The sequence below is a fragment of the Setaria viridis genome, chromosome 2, assembly GCF_005286985.2.
Source record: "Setaria viridis chromosome 2, Setaria_viridis_v4.0, whole genome shotgun sequence".
Classification (NCBI taxonomy): Eukaryota; Viridiplantae; Streptophyta; class Magnoliopsida; order Poales; family Poaceae; genus Setaria; species Setaria viridis.
In genome coordinates, this window is record NC_048264.2 from 42594961 (window position 1) to 42612781 (window position 17821).

General features: G+C 47.2%; 3 protein-coding genes and 1 pseudogene across 7 annotated transcripts; 1 reads left to right on the forward strand and 3 right to left on the reverse strand.

The window, feature by feature from the left end:
• Positions 1 to 283: 283 nt before the first annotated feature.
• Positions 284 to 2221, reverse strand: LOC117845845 (cytochrome P450 89A2). The gene has a single exon (XM_034726931.2). The coding sequence runs from the start codon at positions 1964 to 1966 to the stop codon at positions 425 to 427; it is 1542 nt and encodes a 513-aa protein (XP_034582822.1). The 5' UTR covers positions 1967 to 2221; the 3' UTR covers positions 284 to 424.
• A 1689-nt stretch (positions 2222 to 3910) lies between these two features.
• On the forward strand, positions 3911 to 6013 carry LOC117844843 (cytochrome P450 89A2-like; annotated as a pseudogene).
• Positions 6014 to 6323: 310 nt separating this feature from the next.
• On the reverse strand, positions 6324 to 11094 carry LOC117844844 (CMP-sialic acid transporter 2). Of its 5 annotated transcripts, none has more exons than XM_072291599.1 (15): positions 10830 to 11094; positions 9700 to 9760; positions 9555 to 9618; positions 9358 to 9433; positions 9169 to 9248; positions 9002 to 9077; positions 8783 to 8883; positions 7991 to 8062; positions 7829 to 7877; positions 7688 to 7729; positions 7457 to 7578; positions 7307 to 7366; positions 7149 to 7197; positions 6903 to 6997; positions 6324 to 6817 (listed from the first exon to the last, which is right to left on the reverse strand). In XM_072291599.1, exons 1-15 carry the CDS (start codon positions 11058 to 11060, stop codon positions 6760 to 6762), a joined length of 1236 nt encoding a protein of 411 aa, XP_072147700.1. In that variant the 5' UTR covers positions 11061 to 11094; the 3' UTR covers positions 6324 to 6759. The 5 variants fall into 5 exon arrangements, with proteins under 5 accessions (XP_072147700.1, XP_072147698.1, XP_072147699.1 ...); XM_072291597.1 differs by having other exon boundaries at positions 9358 to 9469; XM_072291598.1 differs by having other exon boundaries at positions 9555 to 9627.
• A 139-nt stretch (positions 11095 to 11233) lies between these two features.
• On the reverse strand, positions 11234 to 16111 carry LOC117844845 (glutamyl-tRNA reductase-binding protein, chloroplastic). The gene is made up of 12 exons (XM_034725651.2): positions 15846 to 16111; positions 15632 to 15697; positions 14965 to 15051; positions 14419 to 14517; positions 14035 to 14130; positions 13732 to 13797; positions 13542 to 13632; positions 13239 to 13306; positions 13057 to 13122; positions 12260 to 12310; positions 11856 to 11920; positions 11234 to 11649 (listed from the first exon to the last, which is right to left on the reverse strand). Exons 1-12 carry the CDS (start codon positions 16062 to 16064, stop codon positions 11583 to 11585), a joined length of 1041 nt encoding a protein of 346 aa, XP_034581542.1. The 5' UTR covers positions 16065 to 16111; the 3' UTR covers positions 11234 to 11582.
• Positions 16112 to 17821: the final 1710 nt, after the last annotated feature.

Genomic DNA, 17821 nt, shown 5'->3' on the forward strand with positions numbered 1-17821 from the left:
TATACTAACGACCTACAATTTGAAACGGGGAAGTAATAACCATTATCGCAATTCAAGTGTAAGAAATGATTATCGCAATTCCAAAAAAAACTGCTAATGAGCATTGAAGTTTGCCAAAAAGCTACGACGACTCAATCTTAAAGTCATATCATATCCAAAGATTAGAATCCGGAAGCTGGTAACCATGAAATTAATCTGCCTATCGAGCACTGGCCTATTTTTAAATATTGAGGAAATTATTATTGAAGATCTGTTATAGGATGACATATTTTTGGAAGAAAAGTTTGGAAGAACTCCCAATACATAATTTTGGAAGAATTTTTAGAAAAACTCTTGAAGTTGCTCTAATAAAATCTATAAATTAAAAAAAATTAGAACGACCTATAATTTGGAACTAAAACTCCAATTCTGTACGTTGGATCGATCAACTACTCCTCCTGGGCACAAGGAGCGGGCGTAGTGGCTTCTTCATGACGGTGGTGAACTCGCGCTTCTCCTCGAACTCCACCTCGTGGCCGGGCGCCTCCTTCCACTCGAACTCCCTCACCATGTTGGCGACGAAGTACTCGAGGTGCAGCATGGCGATGGACAGCCCGGCGCAGATCCTCCTCCCCACGCCGAACGGCATCATGCGGATCCCCTTGGTCCCCGTCATGTCCACTCCCGCGCCGTCGCCGCCCTCCATGAACCGCTCCGGCGCGAACTCCATCGGCCTCTCCCACTCACTCCCGTCCCGGCCCATCTCCGCCACCATGAAGTTCACCGTCGCGCCCTTGGGGATCAGGTACCCGCCGACGTCCATGTCCTCCGCGGCTTTGTGCGGCAGCACGAAGTGGCCCGGCGGGTGCTTGCGCAGGCCCTCGAGGATCACAGCCTTGAGGTACGGCATGTGCTGGACGGCCTCCTCAGAGACCTCCTCGGCGGCGCCGTCGCCGCAGGCGCCCATGATCTCGGCGTGGAGGCGCTCCTGGACGGCCGGGTTCTTGACCAGCTCGGCCATGATCCACTGCAGCCCGGTGGAGGTGGTGTCGGTGCCGGCGGTGAGGAACTCGGAGCAGAGCGTGACGATCTCGTCGTCGGTGAGCGGACGGTGGCCCTCCTCGGGGAGCGTGATGTCCAGCAGGGTGTCCACGTACGAGTGCCGGAACGTGGTCTCGCTCGTCGGCGCCTGGCCTTCCTTGAGCTGCCGCTTGTACTCCCGCCTCGCGTTGATCAGCGGCACGAAGAGCTCCATCTGGCGCCGGCGCAGGGCGCGGGCGGTCTGGAGGCGCCCGTGGAACACGTGCTTGGTGATGGACGGGAAGAAGAAGAAGACGTTCATCTGCCGGGCGATGTGGAGCAGCCACGCGCGCTCAGATTCCTCGATGGCGCGCACGGCGGCCTCGTCCAGCCGCTCGCCGAAGCACATGAGCACGAGGAGGCAGAACATGGTGTACCGGAACGCCTCCATGACGTCGCCGGGCGCGCCGCCGTCGGCACCCCCCTGTCGAAGCTTGTCCAGGAGCACGCCGCGCACCCAGGCGCGCGCGGGCGCGAACAGCCTGACGCGCGACGGGTGCAGCGTCTCAGCGACGAGGTTGCGGCGGAGGAGGCGCCAGACGGGCCCGTAGTCGGTGCTGGTGATGATGTTGTCGCTGACGCCCAGGAGCGTGCTGGTGGCGGCCTTGGGTCGGTTGGCGATCGTGACGGCGCCGGCGCCGACGAGCGCGGCGTGCGCGAGGCGGCGGTCGGACACGAAGATGGCGAGGCGGGAGCCCATCCGGAGCGTCACCACGGGGCCGTACCGCTTGAAGAGCTCGAGCAGGAGGGGCTCCACGTCGGAGGTGGAGTTCCGCAGCCACAGCAGGTTGCCGAACAGCGGCACGGCGGGCGGGCCCGGCGGGAGGCGGCGGTTCCTGGCGTGGCGGCGCAGGGCGAGGAAAGAGAGCAGGAGGGCGCCGGCGAGGACGAGCCAGCTGGTCTCCATGGCGATTGGCGAGGTGTTTTTTTTGCAACGAAACTTGTAATTGGGATGTTGATGTCGTGAGCTGATGAGACGAACGGGATTCCAATTTATAGCCGGGGTTTTGTACGTGGAATCCTGCGTTCGTACGACATGGCAGGATAAGAGTTTGGACTCGGTTTTCTTCTCGAAGACAAAGGACTCGAAGAAGAGAGACGATCCTGTTCGTGTTGCACGTGCGCGCTCGTAGTCGATACGCCTGCCCTGTTGATTTGGGATTCATATACGTCGCGTTTGCAACAACTCTGGTAAAGAATCCATCATCCAAGGCGTTTTCTTCTCCAAGACAAAGGGACTCGTACGAGAGACGAGCTGTTTGCGTTGTTACCCACGTGCACGCTCTCGTAGTTGATACCGAATTGGTCCCCCGTATAGGTGAGAGTGATGCGAAAAATTTCGTATTCAATCCAATCCGAATACAAATTTTACAGATATGGGAAAATATTTGTACGGATGTAGATAATCTGAATTCGATTAGGTGCAGTGCGGATTATCCGAGATTTGTAGGATATCCGACTACTCTGGCAAATTAACATGATGTAAAGAGAGTCCAGTCTAGAAACTAAGACATACACACAGTTTTGTAGCGGTAAGACATGAGACACAGGTGCATTGGTAAATTCTAACGTTTAGCGGCTAATCAACAGTCCCCTAAACCTGTAATGTTTTTTGTTCGATATCAAGTGTGAACTGTTAGCATCAACTGTTAAGGTCATTTTAGATGTAATTTTCGAAACTTGCCGTGATTCGTGAACGGTAGATGTCAGTATTTTCCGTGTTATGTTGCTACTTTATGGTCACCATAAAAATTACGCATAAATTAAGCTCATGTCCGCTGTAACATCGATCCATCATAAATTATTAAAGTATGCCGTTCGCGAGATTCTTCTTTTTTCTCAAAAAAACCCCTTCCCAAACTGTACCTTTTCCGGGTAGTCGATGGCTATTCACGTACGATTTCTGACGTCATGAAAAATCGGCAACCACTCCTCTCCCATTTGATAAAAAAATTTGAATAAGCATGATCAGCTTTCGTCCCTAGACCCTAGTCCCCTACCTTAGTGGATGGGATGCGGAGCAGTGAATGTTGATCGTACGTCCTTGGCAGCGGTGGAGCTGTGCGTGCGCGCCGTGTCGCAGTCGCCAAAAAAATCTTGTACGCGCCAGCATCGGCCCCACATCTAACACGCGCCGAGTGGCAGTCTGACCACTGCGCCACACACTAGCGGTCATGGGGCAGGTCCGGCCAGTACTTGCGTTCCCCTGTCCCGCAGCGCGTTCCCACTCCACTCGCCCCGGCTAGTGCTCCGCGTGGACGCACGCCATTGCGCATTTGGGCCACCGTTCCTCTGCCTCCCACTCAACCAGCCCGCGCACAACGGGAAATCCTATCCATCTTTTACCTTTCCAATGTTTCAGATTCGTGCGACGAATGAGGACCGTCAGATCTGCATCAGATCCAAACCCTAGCCTCACTCCCATGCCTTGCGTTGCTGCCGCCCACGTGGGGCCCACCGTCGCCCCAACCCCGCCGCTGCCCCGACCGGCCCTACCGCGCCGCCATGGCCGGCCGGCGCACCTCCCTGCACCGCCGCGGCTCTGATGTGGTGGGCTTGCCGGCCGCTGGAGCCAGAGAAGAGGGCTGGAAAAATGTTGGATCAATTTTTCCTTGAAAAATGTTGGTGTAACCTTTTTCGAAAAATGTTGGATTCAACTTTTTCAAAGAAATGTTTGGCTCGAATTTTTTTGAATAAATGTTGGTTCAACTTTTTTAAAAAATGTTGATCCAACTTATATTAAAAATGTTGACAACATTTTTTATCCAATATTTTTTTCAGTTAGATAATCTTTTTGATAGGTTGTGCTGTGCTATAATGAGCCGGGATGGGTTGGAAGTTTCAACCCCTATCTATCTTCCGCTGAGCCCCCGCGCACAACTGCTTGTCCAGTTGTCCCGTAGCTCTTCAACGACATGCAGGCGCCGTTGCTCAGGCCGCCCAAGCCATTTGAAAACATGAATCCCGCGCTATAAAACGGCACCCTGTCCCATCCCATCCGTCTCGTCTCCTCAGTCCTCACGACCGCACCATGGGGACCAGTTGGCTCCTCCTCGCCAGCGCCGCCGCCGCCCTGTTCGCCGCCCTCGTCCTGCTCTAGAACGCCAAGAACCGCCGCCGCCACCGCCTCCCCCTGCCACCGGGTCCCTCGGCAGTGCAGCTGTTTGGCAACCTGCTGTGGCTGCGCCTTCAGAGCTCCAGGGCCGACTTGGAGGAGCTGGAGCCCCTCCTCCTGCGGCTCTTCTTGAGGTACAGCCCCATCATCACGATGCGGATCGGCTTGCCGCCGCCCTTCATCTTCGTGGCCGACCGGCACCTCGCGCACGCCGCGCTCGTGGGCGCCGGCGGCGTCACCCTCGCCAACAGGCCGCCGGGCGCACCGAACGTGCTCCTCGGCGTGAGCGATAGCATCATCACCCGCACCGATTACGGGCCCGTCTGGAGCCTCCTGCGGCGCAACCTCGTCGGCGAGGCGCTCCACCCGTCGCGCGTCAGGCGGTTCGCTCCGGCGCGCTCCTGGGTGCGCCGCGTCCTCATGGAGAAGCTGCGGGAGGCGGGTGACGCGCCCGACAACGTCATGGACGCGTTCCAGTACACGGTGTTCTGCCTCCTCGTGATCATGTGCTTCGGCGAGAGGCTCGACGAGCCGGCGGTGCGCGCCATGGAGGACGCCGAGCGCGCCTGGCTCGCGTACATATCCAGCCCCAGTCAGATGGGCGTCTTCTTCTTCCTCCCGTCCGTCACCAAGCACGTCTTCCGCGGGCGCCGCGAGACCGGACGCGCCCTGCGGCGGCGCCAGAAGGAGCTCTTCATGCTCATGCCGCTGATCAACGCGCGGCGGGAGTACAAGAGGCAGCTCATGCAGGAAGGCAAGGCGGCGCCGGCGAACGAGACCACGTTCCGGCACTCGTACGTCGACACCCTGCTCGACATCAGGCTGCCTGTCCTGAGGAGCGCAACCGCCCGCTCACCGACGACGAGATCGTCGCGCTCTGCTCCGAGTTCCTCAACGCCGGGACCCGCACCACCTCGACGGCTCTGCAGTGGATCATGGCCGAGCTGGTCAAGAACCCGGCGGTCCAGGAGAGGCTCCACGCCGAGATCGAGGCCGCGTGCGGGGACGGCGAGGTCTCGGAGGGGGCCGTCCAAGGGATGTCATACCTCGAGGCGGTCATCCTTGAAGGCCTGCGCAAGCACCCGCCGGGCCATTTCGTGCTGCCGCACAAGGCCGCAGAGGACGTGGAGCTCGGTGGGTACCTGATCCCCAAGGGCGCGACGGTGAACTTCATGGTGGCGGAGATGGGCAGTGACGGGAGGGAGTTGGAGAAACCGATGGAGTTCGTGCCGGAGCGGTTCTTGGAGGGCGGTGACGGCGTGGGCGTGGACATTGCCGGCACCAAGAGGATCAGGATGATGCCTTTCGGCGCCGGCCGCAGGATCTGCGCCGGGCTCACCGTCGCCATGCTGCACCTTGAGTACTTCGTGGCCAGCATGGTGAGGGAGTTCGAGTGGAAGGAGGCGCCGGGCGACGCGGTGGACTTCGAGAAGTTCCAGTTCACCACCGTCATGAAGAAGCCGCTGCGCCCACGTCTTGTGGCTACGAAGAGATGAATAGTGGACTTTGGAGATTGCCAGCCAGTTTGGCATTCTCCTGATTTCATACTCGTTTCTACTCTTTTTTGGTACTTTGGAGATCCACTCATTTTTCCTTCTAAGTAGTTAATTTTTCTTATTTTCTGATTACTAGGTCGATGTTGAATGCAATTCCATGTCAACGTTTTCTTTATTAAAAAAAATACTGGCACAAGACGACGCAATTCCACTCAATACAGAAAAGAGTTGAGACAAATGCCATAGCAACACTGAACTTATGGGCGCTGATGGTACCTTGTAGTCATTTTAGTTCTTTTGTTTATATCAATATTTTGCCTGCCAGGCATTGTTGCGTTGGGCCTGTGATAGTGTGAATTTCTTATGATAAATCTGAGAGGTGGAACGATAAACAATTGTGCATGCCTTTGCTGAGGTTTTGACTAAGACATTTGTTAATCAAAGAGAGAATAACCTGGGATCTTGATTTGATTGTTTTAAACCCCCCACGAGAGAGGGAGATCGCGACACGAGCAGGGCTGGGTGAATCATGAATCCGGTGGCTAAGCAATATTCTGAATTTTTAATCCCGGAAGAAGTCAATTTGCTAGCAGTGCCAGAGAAGGCGAATTTGGGGAAGGAAGCAATATTCTGACGGTTTTATGATCCGAAAGAGACAGAGAGCCCCTGCTGCAGATGCCATTGCTCAGGCCACTCAAGGGGCAAGGGGCTGAAAATAGTGTGCCTCGCATTCGTTACAGCCTTACATGTCACTTTTTTTTTTTGAAATAATCAGCCTTACAGGTCACATAGAAGAAAAGCAGACTGCCATCACGCACAATAAAAAGTACTGAAGCCGCACCTGCACATGTGTAGCTTGGCGTCAATTCAGTACTTCAAGGCCACGCCGATGGTTGGTTACGATATCAAAGATAACTCCATCAGAAGTTGATAGCAGAACATTGCCGATCAAGAATGAGTCCCGTCTCTTTTGTGCAACAGCCTTGCATCGCTACTCAAATCATTCCACGATGCATGATAGTTGGCGCCAATTGCCGGTTCCTCCACAGATGAACAAAATGCTATTTCTGTTGCACAGGAGGAGATTCTCTATTTCTGCTGCTGAGGTTTCCCGACGGAGTGCAGATACACAGAGACAGAAACCACCCTGAAAATTAGGCCAGAGTTTATTATACTATGATGTGATACTAGGGTCCAATCAAGAGACGTTGCTGACATTAATCAGCACGTACGTTGATCCGAGGAAGAACGCAAGGGATAGATGGAAGCTGAATAAGAAGACGGATACGATTGCTGTAAGAAGCATTGCAACTGAAGTAGAATACACCTGTGAGTGTGCAAACGACAATGGTAATAAATGAATGTGAGTGTGCAAACGACAATGGCAAACTTTAGTTGCACTCAGGTACTGACAGCTGTTGAACTTTAGAATAACATTGTTTTCAGCACATGTAATCGAAAAAATAAATTGTATATACCTTGACAATATTGTCAGCATACTTCATCACCATTGATACAGCAATCCCACTGCAAAGCAAACAGAAACACAAATCAAAGATTTTATTGGAAAATGGAAGCGTGAAGGGGAGCCCAAAAGGACAACATTGAAAAAAAAATATGATCCAGCTGTCAGTACCTTAGTGCATGGTTAAGAATCATCGAAACTGTAATAAATGAATAGCCATGAAAAAAGCCTCTGCATCAGATGGTACATTTGAAGTGAATGGTCAATATCACGAACTGTAAGAGATATATGACATGGAATGAACAAATCATCAGTACATACTTATTTATGACAGCACCAAAGTCCTGAACACAAATTGCAACTAAGTTGAAGACCATCCCAAAAATGTATAGCCAAAAATTCTGCACATTGATATTTCTTGAAGGACGTTTCTTAATGATAGACTGTATTGTTCAAAATATTACAAATGTTACACTCTTGAAGAAATTCTTTGTGACAGTTCACATTAAATGTATCGTCTAAAAATCAGATACACATATACAGTCAACTTACTTCTGTATATACACCAGCAAAACCACTTAAAAGAGCCATCACCTGCACAAAAAAGAATAATAACATTCAGCAGGTTGAGCTGAATACTTCATGTAGTACATCTAAGTGAAAAGATTGATTCTTTTCTCTGCTATGACTCACAATTGCCATCATCCAACCTTGGATAGGGGTCTGAAGAACATGATCTGAGCTGGAAAAGGACAAGTTATAATACTATCAGTTGATTACTTCATTGTGATGTTTAGACAAATCAGAAAAGAGTGACTCAATAAAGCAAGAAACAATAAATCATATTTTGCTTACGAGGGATTAAGCTGAGCAGTAGTGCAACCAGCACATAAAAGAATAAATGCAGCCCACTGAATTTCACTCAACCTGCATTAGTTTTGACATGCTAGATTAAGAATGGAAAACAGATGTTGGTGAGGAAAAGGCTTAAAAAGTTCAGAGACAAGGAAGAGAAGTTGTGTTCTGATGGTCAACTAGGAGCCCAGCAAGGTAACAGAACATCCGGTAGGCAGTAGGCCAAAGTCATATATTGTAAAAACTCAATATGCGACCACACAAGCTAAACACAGACAGAGTATCCATGTTTTATTATTTGACTATGTCTCCATAGGGAGTTTGGTTCAAGAGACACCATGTACTATTTTGGTTTGGTGATTGCATTCCGCATTCTTGTACTAGTTTTTGCTTATGCAAGATAAGGTGGCTGTCAAGTGGATCAGGTTTGGAGTTTCAGCGTTATGATGGATGATCCATTGATCAGTTGGCTCCTTAAATAAAAAACTTCACTGGATGATAGGTTCATGCCTTAGGATGGATAATTGTCGTGATTGTGTAATAGCTCAATTCTATGTTCACAAAACTATAATGAAGATACACAAGCTTAGCATCCAACATCAAACGAAAAAGGAAAAGGCTAGCCCAATGATAGTGATACGAGAAAACTTAAACAAAGAACGCATTCATTCAATCCCTCTATTCCGAGTTCCAATAGTTACATTGATTGAAAAAATTCCAATGGTAAAAACAATAATTCCAGCTGGTTAGGAGATAAAGTAGTTACCATGAGCAAGAAATAAATAGACTTACTTTTTCTTAAGAATGATACGGTACAAGAAACCGGTGCTAATAATATTCAGGTTTTTCAGGATCTGGTAAGCTGGTGCATCCACATATGCAAAGATATAATACTGACAGCCACAGGAAGGAGTAAGAGCATGGTCAAGTTTGTTTTGTGTTTATTATTGTTTTCTTCAACATGAAGGAAACAGCAACCACATTATATTATCAACAAAGGACTAGGCATACCTGCAATAAGTTCTTCACCATGTAAAGTATAGCAGGAATGGGGTAAACACTAACTTCATCAAATGATGTAGTTAACCTGAAAATAATAAACCAGATGTCTAAAGAGTAGGAAGGAGACTACAAGCACTTATAAACAATCACACCAAAAATAATAGTAAAATCATCACCTATTATCTTCGGTAACGCCTTGACTGTTCCATGTCCTGTACAAGGCTACCAATGATAATAGACATTTTAAAAATTCCACCTACGCACAAGGAAAGAAAGACATAACCAAACCATGTTATCAAGAGAACAAACGTGAAAACTTCTGACGATATCTGTCACAGAGAGAGAATCTATGTTATTTTGCTCACTGAAAAATTTGCTGTTGTCACACTATATTCATACTTTCCAGCTCTTTTGGACCATACAATCAATATTGCCTGGGAACTTGTTAGTAATGTCAGTGCAAGCGTAACAATAGACCTACCAGAACACATTGCCAGTAAATCGATTGATCCCAGAAAAAAGTATCAGATATAGTGCAAAGATTGCAAGAAATAGCTCTTACTTGAGCTTCCAAGTATTCTTGCCCTTTGGTCCTCCTGTAGTGCTAAGACTTGAAGTTACTGCAGCTGTAAATGCTACAGACATTAAATATGCAAACTATCCAAATATAGATCATTAAAGAAATCCATGATGAATCAAGAGCTTACTATTAGACAGAGACCTCAGATCAAGGCTTTCTACATCCTTCTGAGATATGTCATCACTCTCCTTTTAGATGGTACAGAAAACAACAGCTTGTCAGCGCACTGTCTGGTGATGAAGCATATGATCATTGTGTTGCTACTTTTAAACAAATACAGGAAGCAAGTTAAATTGATTGTGTGTGATCAATGTCAACTACCAACATGATAAAAACTATAGGACAAAATTTTGAACACTTGAACTAGATGTTTAAACCATGCTGGACTGTCCCAGTTCGACTGCTAATACGTGATAATAGTCACACAAATAGTTTCCCGAATGAAATTCACCAAACAAAGAATGAGATGCAGGTGGCACAAAAGATACAAGTGCACAAATGGCTAGGAATGCTTCACTAGCCAGCTATCAGCCAAATTTGTTGTGAGCAAAATAAGTTGGTCGAACAATCATTCACTGGCCCTTGTCAATGCAACATATCATCTGCCAGAATCAACAGTACAGAAATGGAAACCAATGTAACAGATGAGAAACATGATGTTGAATCTTGGAACCAAACAGAATGAGCAACAATATATTCATAGACGTATGTGACATATTCTAAATGTGTAGTTGTGTTTTGCTGAATTTCTAAGCAATCAACAGATTGCCACAGTAAGGAATTCTTTTTAAATCCTTGCCATTCGTGAACACAAGAGCGCACGCCAATCTCCAAAAGAAAATTCAAAGCCAGTTTCAAAGGAGCTGATGCTACCAATTGATTAAAAAATTGTTAACCTAGTTGCGTTTGAACCTATGAGGTTGTGTGACTAACATATAAAGCTCTGCAAGCAGCTAAAACCGGAACACATAATACTCTAGAAAATAAGATGATAAAATTCGTTTCAAATAACAAAGACAAACCCTTTTAATCGCGCAACACATTTTGCTGTCAAATTCACCGAAAATTTTAACTGCGAGTTCAGACATAACCAAAATCAAAAAAGTTTAACGGGTAAGAGAAATTCCACATTCCACCGACATTGATGGCTTGAGGCCCTAAATCTACGGAAGATTTTTAAACCCTGCGGAGAGAGGCATTTGTGTAGACAACATTTTTATTATTATTAGGATTGCGGTTGCGGCGCTATATGTTTACCTGGTCCTTGGCTCTCCTGTACTCCATCTCTCCCCCACGAGCAGCGACCTCCGGCTCCTCGCCTCGCCGCCGCCGCTGGCCGCTGCTGCGGAAGCTTTCACAGTGAGGAAGGAATGGATGCGGCCTTGCAGTCAGAGGCAAGGTTGGGTGACGGAGTCTGACCGGTGGGTCCTCCTGTGACGAGAACACGAGAAGAAACGCGGCATGTTGTTTTCCGGGTCCTTTTTGCATCAGCTTTTATACCCTTACCATGATTATCTTGCTGCGAGTCTGCGACGAGACAAAAGTCTAGCAGCAAAGATTTTTAGCTTAAATTTTGCTAAAGATATGGACAGTGACCGTTGCTACTAGTATACAAAGCACAACTGCACAAGCGACATGGAGAATTGGCAGAACACATGATCGAATCACAAGAACAGTAGTTCATAACGTAGTTAATAGGACCTTGTATATCGTTAAGCCACTCGAGTTGGCCGGCGGTTAAGCCTTCTACATCAATAGCATTCCAGTAAGACAGTTGTTTGTTTGCTGAACAGGCAGTTCGAAAGAGTTGCATACAATGATACAAGCTGCTTTCCGTTGGTTTATCTGGGAGTGCTTCGCGTGTTGTTGTTTGCTACATACAGCAAAGCAATGCACATTTTTTGTAGCTCCATCTTCAACTGATAGAACGGCTGAATGTAAGCCTGAGCTCTTTGATCTAGCTATCTTTCATTTACATTCGTGAGATCCATCACCTTCCAGAACTAGACATCAATCGGCATGTGAGGATGCGGCTTTTGCAGCTTGGAGCATTTCCACAATTAGTGTCTTGACATCCCTAAACAAAGAATAACAAGCCATTTGAGAGAACCACTCGAGGAAATATTCACAAATGACCACATCTTAGCCATCAATTTTAAATAATGTTCAAACTGAAGCAAAAGATGGCTATAAAGAAAGCATCAGAAAGTCACCACTTAACAGGAAAAGAGCAACAATTTTTCAGGTTAGAAAAGGCTAAGAGAGTCAAGAGTGCAGACTCACTTCCTGTCTTGCGCCTGCCTAGGGAAGGGAATACGCAACTTCAGAACACTTCCATCATAACCGGCCTGGATAACAGAAAATCACATATTAGAACGTTATAAAAGGGTTAGGTTTTTCACTACAAGAGAGCAGAGCTCAATAAAAACGCAATAGGTCCAGCCAAATAAGTCTAAAGGTTGCAATCGAACATATTGGTATTCTGTTATGATGCTGTAATGCTGGACTTATGGTTACTGATTCAAACTGAGTAGGTAGCATTTAATCTCCAGGTTTTATTCTTTTGTCAACATATGGCATTATTAACAATGCATCAAGCAGTATCTGAGTATAGCATTGGGTGCGTTGAGAGCATTTCCAGGATAAATTAGAAAAGTATAAGAACAAGACAGGCTTTAAAGAGTTACCTTCACATTGAACCCAAGGCTATCCACATCCAGCATAAAAGCAAAATCCACCTGAAATAGCTTTGCATTTGTCATCTTTCAAGTTCGAATATGTTTGAAAAAAAGAGTAGTATTTGGTCAAAACTGTAATAACGCAAAATTGAGAAATTTTAAGATGGAGTTGTACAAAGCATTGAAGATGAAATAATTCCTACTGTATGACTATCCCCTGCTCATGGGTGGTCAAGAGTTCATGACTGTATGGTTTGGTAATACTGAAAAACTACAATATGTACAAATGGTACACAGCTACAGCAATTAACCCAGTTCTTCATGTTGCAGATTCTAATTTCCAGCATACAGTAGAATAATATTTCTGGTTGCTAAATATGCAGACACATAACAGCTACACTATGAAACAGATTGTTACTTTCTTTTGTAAACTAGTTTGCAAATTTTCAATTTGAGGTCTGGATAATGTTTGCGCCTTTTAACCTGTGTGTTGGACAAGAAAATTGCAATTGTAGGCTTGGAGCAGAGTGCAATATTCATTTTTTTTCCAAAACAACAAGCACCACAATGCATCAAGATTTTACAAAAAAAAAATACTGAGTTATTTAGTTACAGAAAACAATATAGAAAACAGACAGCTTCATCAGGTAAGGAATACTGAGGCGCAGTTTTCTTTTAAGATGATAAGATTTTGCAGTGATATTATTAAAGTAAAGGCTTTGTTGTTGTATTATTATTGGAATAAATTCTTTATTATTGTATTATTACTGGAACAAATGCTACATAAGTATACATCATGTACTTGCCTTAACATTGGTTGAGTGTTGCACAATGAGCTTTGTATCATCAGCATGATCCTTATTCATGTGGCTCTGCAGTGTATATACACAGGTATCAGGTAACCAAATGTTTACATATTTAGGTAAAGTCCAATAAATATATAATGGGAAAGACCATAAGGGTAAAGGAAAACAGAACCCAGACATACTGTAATAGGAGTCGAGAATTGAGATATTGGGTCAACTTTTGCTTCCCTGTACTCAGCAGCACTGAATTCTGTGGAAGTAAACAGTAGGTTAGCATATCAGGCAACAATATCAAAATATTTTTTTTACATATTTACAAAAATAACTTGGATCCAAATCCGTGGCCGATATGTAGGTGCTATTTATGTAGAGATGCTAAGACATGGTTATTTGAAATATAAATGAATGCTGTAGTTCTGGTTCATGGACTACAAGGTTTTTATAAGTGACTAGATTTCCTCTAGGTCATTCTAAAGGCCACATACCTCCAGAGCCAAGGAGAGCAGTTGCAACACCAGATACATAGCGCACAGCTTTCGGTTTAATGCGCAGGAAACTGAAGTCACCAAAATCAACCTTAATTTGGCCAAAAAAATATATATCAGAAATCAGTACTCCATTAAAGTAGGTTTGGTCTTTGGAAGTTGGAATGGTAACAAAATTAAGAAAGCATACCCAAAAGGCATTAGGATGTCTTCGTAGGTAAGCACTTCTCACTGAATCTTTTTGTTCATCAGAAACCTTCAAATAAGAATAAGTCAGTAAACAAGATTATTATCAGGTGACATGCACATTATGATTTTTGTCCTCTTTTCAGTGGCTCTCTTTGCGTTTCATCTGTAGCCTACCCTAACTTACTTAAGGTTAAGAGGCTTTATTGTTGTTTGCACATTATGATTTAGCAATATATCTGTAGAGAAATGTAACAGGGAAAAGGCATGATATAGAGAGTGGGCAAGCGCAGGAGGGAGGGATTACAGGGACAGCATCACCATATACAGTGATTACAGTATCTGTTCTGTCCTCAGGGTCTTTGGCAACAAGAAGTGAGCATTTAGGATTTCCGGAGAGATTCTGCAAAATTGGTAGCAAAACATAAGGGATGCTGATAAAAGAAATATGCTCTACAAATGTTGCCTGAATTTGGTGAATGTACACTAGATAGTTATTCAATTCGAATAAAAATTCCGGCAGTGTTATATTTGCACATCTACGCCTATTTCTTTGCATGCCAGCACGTGTGCCAGTATGCTATCATTATGTATGTTCCAGTGATGCTACCAAATGTCATAATGGACACGAAAAGGTAAGACAACTGACTTTACATGCATACATAATCATGGAAGCATAAAACTATCTTACCTTTGAATGAACTGCTAAACTACTCACTGCTAATATGGGGGAACCATCCTGATCACATGCAAAATCAACCATTGAACCAGAAGGATAACCATCATGCTCCTGTAAGCATAAGAATATATTATACAATGCTCGAACAAGCGCCAGTATGATTCTGCAAGATACATGTATTGGAGTTCTGGAATTCCTGTTTGTTTAATCAAAAAACATTGCAATATGTCTTCACTCCCTTTTCTAGATTAATATTCTTCTCTCCTTACCAAGCAGAAAAAAAATGTATACTTGGAGGAAGAATCTGTGCAACCATGACATGGTACAAAATTACAAATCATGCTCCAGCGAGTTTATGAGAAATACCAATAAGAGCACCGGGCCCGGTGAAAAATGGACTTTGTCAAGCATTTCAAACAACAAAATAACTTTTGGTAGGCAAGATTGTTCTTCATGAACTGTGGGGTTAGTCTCTTCACATTATCCTCACTGACTACTACAAAACTTATAGAAGTAGATGAAGGAAAAGACTGACAAGATGTTTGTCCACTTGGATACCTGAGAATGGGTGGCAAGAACGCCTCTGACACTTTGATCGAGAATTGTCCGTATTTCCTCAACTGGAGGAAGCCGAGCAGCTTTTGCCTATAATTATGAAAATCTTGAGTGAATAAGCAAAATCTAGAGACAATGATCAAACCAACATTCAGAAGAGTTCAGCTACAAGCTCAAACTACTCCAAACTTATTAAATATTCAAACCAGTCCCAACTGTTGCAAATATACTCATTCCACAGGTTAATGAAATGCATTGTAGGAATTGACAATGTTCGGTTGAGAATACGGAAAATGTTTGACTACAAGTGATAGTGAAACCTTACAACACTGGGACATGTAATTCTGGTTTTTGTAAAGAAAGTCTTTACGCATCATTGGCATCGAAGTCTTTCTCCCTCATGATGCTACTTGTTGAAATGAAAATCACCATAGTGAACAATCCAAGCCTATTTCAACAACATAAATAACAAGGCCTTTTTGGTGAAAATGTATTTGACCCCACATACAGTTCATCCAGTTCTTTTGTCCCAAAATTATGCAGTGACTGTGTTCCTGCACAACACAACAGACCCAAAACATTCACTTCACTCAAGTCGCGTAGTTACTCCGTCCCTACTAGGTAATCACACACGCAATCCCAAGACAACGTGCAAGGCCCATGGCCGCACCTGGTGAGCGCGGATCACCTCAAACGCATCAACCGATCCGCCGGGGGCATCGGCTGGCGCCGCCATCTGCAACACAGACCAGCAAACATCAGACCGCTATCAGCCAAATCCAAAGCCGCAGCGGAGGCGTTTCATCGAACACTTGGCCCGCCCGAAAACGGGTTACATAAAAGGAGGAGCGGCACGCGGCGCCAGGCGGAGGGGCGAGTCGGACCTGGGAGGACGCGAAGAATCGGCCGCGGCGGTTGCGGAGGCGAGGGTAGACGAGAGGCGAGGGGGTGGAGGAGGCGTGGACGTGGTGACGGTGGTGGTGGTTGTGCCGGCCATTAATTTGTAGGTGGAGCGGGAGGAGTAGGCGCGAGAGCGTTGACGGCGAGGGGCAGGGCGCCGAGGCGATGCGGGCGGCGCCCGGCGTGAGCAGGAAGGGCATCATCGCGTGCACGCGTGCGCAACTGAGCGGGGTCCGGTGTGCGCGTGTAGACTGAGAACACAGCGGAGAGCCTCGCGCTGGCAGCTTGGTGGTCGCTCGGCACAGGCAGCCGCAAGCCCGCAACCGCAACCTCGCTCGAGCCACTCTCCTCTCCCAGTCTCCACGGTAGCGATTGGCGTGGGCCGCAGCCAGATGGAAAGATCACTCTCGGCTTTGTTTGTTTGCTGGGCTGCCCGAGAAAGCTTAAATGTTGGCACAGTCATCGTGGTCCGGCCCATGAGAGGTGACCTAAAGGACTTGGGGCCTCGCCTGATTATTTCGATGTTCGGCCTCAGCCCAAGAGCATGATGGGTCAAATGATGATTTAAGGCCTCAGCTCGTGACACACGCGCACACACACACATCATTAAGGTTTGGGCCTTCAAAGTGCAAGCCGAGTCGTCGTTGCAAGGATAGCGAATCCACCAATGCTCGGATTCAGATGTCTCTTCCACTATGAATGCGACGATTTAAGGGATGCTACTCTTTCTTGGTCAAAATACCACGACTATTACTGGTGACGGACGACACCCTCTAATTGCCACTCAACGACTCTGGTCCTATTTGGATCCACCGAAGATCCAGCTAACTGCAGCTAAAGACCTTTAACTAGTTGAACCTAGCTAAATAAAAAAAACCAAATTGCTCCTCATTTATTCACTCCACCAGCCGGCCTGTCCCTTGCCGGGCTGCCCCTTTCCCCACTTCCTCATCCTCCGCTCGTCGAGGACACCCACGCCCCCTCCCCATGCTGTCGCCTCCGGATTGTGGCCTCCTTCCCACTCCCCTCCGATAACGCCACCACCGAGCCGCGGGCGGAGCCCTGCTCTTCCTCCGTTGCCCTTCGGCATGCCATCCCCCGCCAGTTCGCGGCAAGTGTCGGTGTTTAAACTCGGCAACCTACCGAGGGGGTGCCTGAAATAGTGTTTTGGTTAGTGGTGCTCGTCGAGATCAGGAACTCGAAGGTAAACGCAGACATACAATTTAGACAGGTTCAGGCCGCTAGATCGCGTAATACCCTACGTCCTATGTGTTGGTTGGATTGAATTGCTTTGGAGGGGATCCCTACCTCACCTTATATTACCGGGGGCAGGGTTACAGGTCGTTTGGTTATAAGAATACTAGTCGGATATGACTAGAGGAGTTCTACTCTTATTACGACGAGTACTTTCCTAATTATCTACTAAATCCTCTCTTTCCATGTAGACTACACCGTCCTGCACCATGGTTTCCATGTCAGATGTATCTCGGTGTCCAACCCCATATTTAGGACTGTCCAAATCTTCTAGTGGGTCCATAGATGTATGTATGTATGTATGACAACGGGCACCCTTGCGGAGGGCCGCCGCCGTTGGAGCCCTCGCTGCACGAGGAGAAGATCTGGCGAGGAGGACACGGATGAGGAAGATGTCACACCGGGGGTTGCCGCCACGGGTGCCCTCACCAGGGGAGGGGGGCCGCAACACACCGGTCCCTACTTTGCTGCTGTATGCCCGGCCGCGGCTCGCCTTGCTCCGACCTATCCGCCTCGCCACCGTGCTACTCCAGCCTCAGCAGCCCCACGTAGGCGCCGCGCGGATCCGACACGGCGGGCGGCAGCCTGGGGCTGGGTGCGGAGGAGGAGGACGGTGACAGGGTTGGGGCTAGGTGCGGCGGAGGAGGACGGCGACGGCGACGGCCTAGGGCTGGTGCAGCGGCAGCCACGGCTGCATCCATATGCT

Bases quoted from the DNA above. Each gene is read 5' to 3' on its own strand.
- LOC117844844 (XM_034725648.2), bottom strand. From the start codon at position 11,060: ATGCAAAAAGGACCCGGAAAACAACATGCCGCGTTTCTTCTCGTGTTC. The intron at 9,628-9,699 runs GTAAGCTCTTGA...TAATGTCTGTAG, and splicing joins TCTGAGGTCTCTGTCTAATA to CATTTACAGCTGCAGTAACT. The intron at 7,198-7,306 runs GTACTGACAGCT...TTTGCTTTGCAG, and splicing joins ATTCTTAACCATGCACTAAG to TGGGATTGCTGTATCAATGG.
- LOC117844845 (XM_034725651.2), bottom strand. From the start codon at position 16,064: ATGATGCCCTTCCTGCTCACGCCGGGCGCCGCCCGCATCGCCTCGGCG. The intron at 15,698-15,845 runs GTCCGACTCGCC...TCTGTGTTGCAG, and splicing joins GATTCTTCGCGTCCTCCCAG to ATGGCGGCGCCAGCCGATGC. The intron at 14,518-14,964 runs GTATCCAAGTGG...TTATGCTTACAG, and splicing joins TTCTTGCCACCCATTCTCAG to GAGCATGATGGTTATCCTTC.
- LOC117845845 (XM_034726931.2), bottom strand. From the start codon at position 1,966: ATGGAGACCAGCTGGCTCGTCCTCGCCGGCGCCCTCCTGCTCTCTTTC.